General features: G+C 39.5%; 2 protein-coding genes across 2 annotated transcripts; one reads left to right on the top strand and one right to left on the bottom strand.

Moving 5' to 3' along the window:
* Positions 1-407: 407 nt before the first annotated feature.
* LOC130506056 (uncharacterized) lies at positions 408-1,898 on the top strand. The gene has a single exon (XM_057000665.1). It carries the CDS (start codon positions 608-610, stop codon positions 1,688-1,690), a length of 1,083 nt encoding a protein of 360 aa, XP_056856645.1. The 5' UTR covers positions 408-607; the 3' UTR covers positions 1,691-1,898.
* A 1,462-nt stretch (positions 1,899-3,360) lies between these two features.
* LOC130506057 (uncharacterized) lies at positions 3,361-4,691 on the bottom strand. Its single transcript, XM_057000666.1, has one exon. The coding sequence runs from the start codon at positions 4,604-4,606 to the stop codon at positions 3,515-3,517; it is 1,092 nt and encodes a 363-aa protein (XP_056856646.1). The 5' UTR covers positions 4,607-4,691; the 3' UTR covers positions 3,361-3,514.

Genomic DNA, 4,691 nt, shown 5'->3' with positions numbered 1-4,691 from the left:
GGATGGTTGAGAAGCAGAGACATGGTTGAATAAGATATGCAAGATATTGGCAAGGCAGAAAATAACCCTAATTATGATGGGTGTTATATATTCGCATTAATGTAGAGGAAGTACAAGACTTGTGAACCAAGTTTTCCGTCTTTAATTTTGGTCATACACAATCTTAATATGATTTCATTTTTTATTACGATCAAACCATCCATTTAAAAACTCTTTATTATTTGCCACGCAATCTTTCATTTTAATTGGATTAAACTCAATTAATTCATTTTGTATTTTCCATCTATATGTAATTTTCGTAAAGACTTCTTTTTTTTGTATGGTAGTCACAAAATCATGGTTTTGATGCAGAGATTCGGTGGAGAAAGAGTTTTAAAATAGATGGTTTGATCGTAAAAAGAAATGAAATCAAATTAAGATTGTGTATGACCAAAATTAAAGACGGAAAACTTGGTTGGCAAGTCTTTCACCTCCTCTGTATTAATGCGAATATTACTCATTAGAATTAGGGTTTTCTTTCTTCATTATATATGCGGCAGACTAGATGTACAAGTCTCTTCCTCTGTGTTACTTATCCATCAGTTAGGGTTTTTCAATCTGATTCGTCATGTCTCTGCTTCTCAACCATCCCTCGAAGCTATGCTTTCGGAGACCTGTGCTGGTCAGATCTTCTCCACGCATCTCTGACGCCTTCTCACCTTCCTTCATGCAAACCCCTCCTTGTTCCATCATCAAGGCTGTTCCTTGTGGAGGAGATCTCGGAAGACTCGAGGTCGTTTGGGATGGCCCCGACCCCGTAAATTACTTGGAAAAGAAGGTACCTATGGAGTTGATGAACGAAAGTGAAGTGATAGGATCGTCCAACGGCTGGGTAGCCACTCTCAAGGACGACGGGATTTTGCGTCTCCAAGACGATCTCAACCCTTGTGCATCCGACACCGATCCGAAACGCATCCCGCTGCCTCCTCTTGTAACTCTGCCTCACTGCCAAACCAAACTTGTCACCAACGTGTCCATGTCCTCATCATCTCCAGAGGACGAGGACTGTGTCGTGGCTGTCAAGTTCTTAGGACCTCAGCTCAGCTTTTGCAGACCCACTCGAAGTAAATACGGGTGGATCAACGTCAAAATAGAAAACTCTTGTTTCTACAACTCCCATGTCATGTTCTCCAAGAAAGACCAGATGTTTCGCGTTGTCGGATCTGGAGGCCACCTGGTCGGATCATGGGATCTCCATGAGTACAAGCATAGTCCCAAGCTTCAGAAACTGCGTTTCAGAAACCTCCCCAAGATGTCCAAGGCCAAAAGGGAGCTTATGGATATGTGTTGCACGACCGAGTACTTAGTCGAGTCGGAATCCACCGGTGAAACTTTCTTGGTTAAGAGGTATAGGAAGACACTCCCCGAGACCACCAAGGAAATGAAAACAGAGTTTTTAATGGTGTTTAATATCGACCAAAAAGGAAACGCCGTTTACACTAAAGACATTGGAGATCTCTGTATTTTCCTCTCAAAGTCTGAACCATTCTCTGTCACTGCAAGCTCGTTTCCTGTCGACCTGACAGCTAACAAAATTATTTTCGATGATGTTGACGAATTTGGAGTTGCCTCACTGGAAGATTCAACCATCCACAGTGAAAATTCTACCAGCTCTGCCCCGTACCAGATTCCACCTCAACCCATATATTGAGTTTTGTGTCTTTGTCTTTTCTTTTTTCTGAATCTTTCAAACATCAAATCTTTTTTACATTTTTCATGTGAGACACGTGCACTTCAATAATGTTTGACATCTCATGATGATGCATTGTGAATCATAGTTTATGATATATTACATCCTTTCTGGTCTTGGCCAAATAAGTGCTATGTTCTTTACATAGATAGTCTTGCGAGTGCTAGCGCTGGGTGACAAGTTCTTTATAAAGCTCACAAGTTTGTCATATATTTGTCAAGATTTCTCCTCATTTGAAATCACTGTGAAGTTTCTCATCGACCTCAAACTTTAGTTTATTCAAAGAGGAGCAGTTTATTGCAGCCTAAAATATAATTATCTTGTTGTTTGTTTCCTCAGATGATGAACATGACAAGATCATGAAACAGAATCTCTCTCTTTATGTACCAAAAGAAATCTATCCATGTTTACAGAAGTTGTAGAGAAAGTTATTGTAGGCTCCACCTTCCAAGTTCCAACACCAATACAAATATAGAGATTATTCCAAGAAAGTAAAAAAATAATTACCACTAATCTTCGTAGTCTTTGAGTACTTGTCTAGAGATTTAGAATGCGTTAGGTTTAGACCGTTTAGTAGAAATGCAGATGATAATATATAATGGATTTGTACTATTAAGTCTTCCTTTGAAGACTTATCATGCTTAGCTTATTTATATCTATTGTAGTTTATCTTTCTTGTCAAAAGAGGATGGATAATTCCCTCTTTCTATTGTATTGCAGAAATTTGAGTTTGAATGAAAACAAGTTTGTGTTCAAAAAAATAAAAATAAAAATCTCTTGCTATTTTTGTGTCAGTGTGTCCTTGATGTCTAGTACATATTGCAATTTTTCATTTTTGAACTTTGTTAATTGTTATCTTCAAACAAGTATGTTGTTGCCATTCGAGCGGTCAAAACTGTTACTCATAAAAATTAATATATGAGAAAATATATAGTGCCGTTCCAATACCTTATTAAGAGTAACATGAGGAAGTTAAAAAAATTCAAATTCGGTAATGAGATTATCTAAACAACGCTTATAGAGTTGTATAGTATCGAGACATGCAAACCCAAAGTTGGATCATTATTGTATTTTTTTTCTTTTGCCATGACGAGGATATAAGATATAACTGTTTGAGGGGTCAAACCTTCGATTGTGCTAAAAAAGATGATCACGATTTGCCACAATGAGTCATGACATGGAAGAAACACATGAGTAACATGATCGTTGCAATCTGAAATTTTCATAACCAATGTCCTCTCAACATTCGTAATAGAACATATCTCCCACTGTATACCTTAGAACAATGAGAAGACATGGTCATAAAAACTGGTTTGTTCTTTACAGAATCTTGCGAATAAGGGATGGATAGCGATGGACAGTTTAGCATGTATGTTTTTTTTTTACAGAGATCAATTTTTTCCTCGTTTGATTGCATATAGTGAACTTTAGAATGGACTGAATCATCACTGGAACATTGTTATTTGATTACATGTATCTATGATCACTTGTAAATGGTTGGTTCATATAAATTCAGTCTCTTTGCAAGTTGCTAAAAACCAAATTATCTAGGAAATTTTTAAAAAGAAATCTTAGATAAAGACACTATGATATGGTGCCACTACTGATGTCCATACGACTAAAGCAAAGTCAAGAGTATTGTGCAACCAAAATATGGAACTGCTGAAGCTCCAAAGAAGGTCCATATTAATTTCATATAAAATCAAGCGAATTTAATCAACAGAGAATGCATGGATGGATGATTGCGCTGATTAAACATAATGAAGGAAGCATAACTAACTCAACTCAACTCTCTATATTTTGAGGTGGAAAGAAAAAAACGGGGATTGTGCAGTTACCAGTTCCAACGCTAATGGATGGCGAGATATGAGTAGGACAGACGCAGGCGAGTTCGTCCACATCGTTCAAAAAGACTATATTAGGGTTCAAGTCGGGAAAGGAGCTAGCATTGACACAGAATGGTTCAGACTTGGAGAGGAAAATGGCTAGGTCTCCAATGTCTTTAGTGTAAACAGCGTTTCCTAGTCCGTCTAGCTTGAACACCATCAAAGCCTTTGTTTTCATCCTCGCAACGCCTTTGAAGATCTTGGTTGTCTTCTTGTACCACTTGATCAAGAAAGTTTCACCGGTGCTTCTTGACTCCACCAAGTGTTCGCTTTTGCAGCACGCTTCCAGAAGCTCTCGTTTCTTCTTTGAAAGCTTGGGAAGGTTATCCAAGCACAAGTTCTGCAACTTGGTGTTCTTTTTGAGGAGGAGATCCCATGATGCGATGAGATGACCACCAGAACCAGGCATGAGAAACATCTCATCTTTCTTGGAAAACATGACACGTGAGGAGAAGAAACAGGGGTTCTCGAGTCTGATGTTGGTCCACTCTGAGTTTCTCTGAGCTGGTCTGCAAAAGCTGATCTGTGGTCCCAAGAACTTGACAGCCACGACGCAGTCCTCATCCTCAGGGGAAGACGTGGACATTGACACGTTGGTGACGATTTGGGTTTGGCAATGAGGCAAAGTCACAAGAGGAGGCAAAGGGATGCGTTTCGGGTCCGTATACGATGCACTTGGGTTTAGATCGTCTTGGAGACGCAGTATGCCGTCTTCCTTCAAAGTAGCCACCCAACCATGGGATGACCCTATGGTTACCGAATCATCAGTGTCATACACCAAGTCCCAAGGCACAACCTTATCCAGATCAATGCTGTGAGGTTGATCAGCATACAAAACACGGAGTTTTGCCTCATTAGGTCCCCAGCTGCCAGCGGCGAAGATGGCACAAGGAGCGGTTTGCGGCAAGGAAGTTGAGACAAGCGGAGAGGATCTTACCAGCACAGGTCTCCTTAAGCATAGTTTCAAGGGATGGTTGAGAAGCAGAGACATGGTGAATAAGATATTATGCAAGAGATTGGCAAGGAAGAAAATAACCCTAATTATGATAGTGCATTAATGTAGAGGAAGTAAAAGA

The sequence above is a fragment of the Raphanus sativus genome, unplaced genomic scaffold, assembly GCF_000801105.2.
Source record: "Raphanus sativus cultivar WK10039 unplaced genomic scaffold, ASM80110v3 Scaffold2844, whole genome shotgun sequence".
Classification (NCBI taxonomy): Eukaryota; Viridiplantae; Streptophyta; class Magnoliopsida; order Brassicales; family Brassicaceae; genus Raphanus; species Raphanus sativus.
This window is presented reverse-complemented; position numbering and strand designations above follow the sequence as displayed.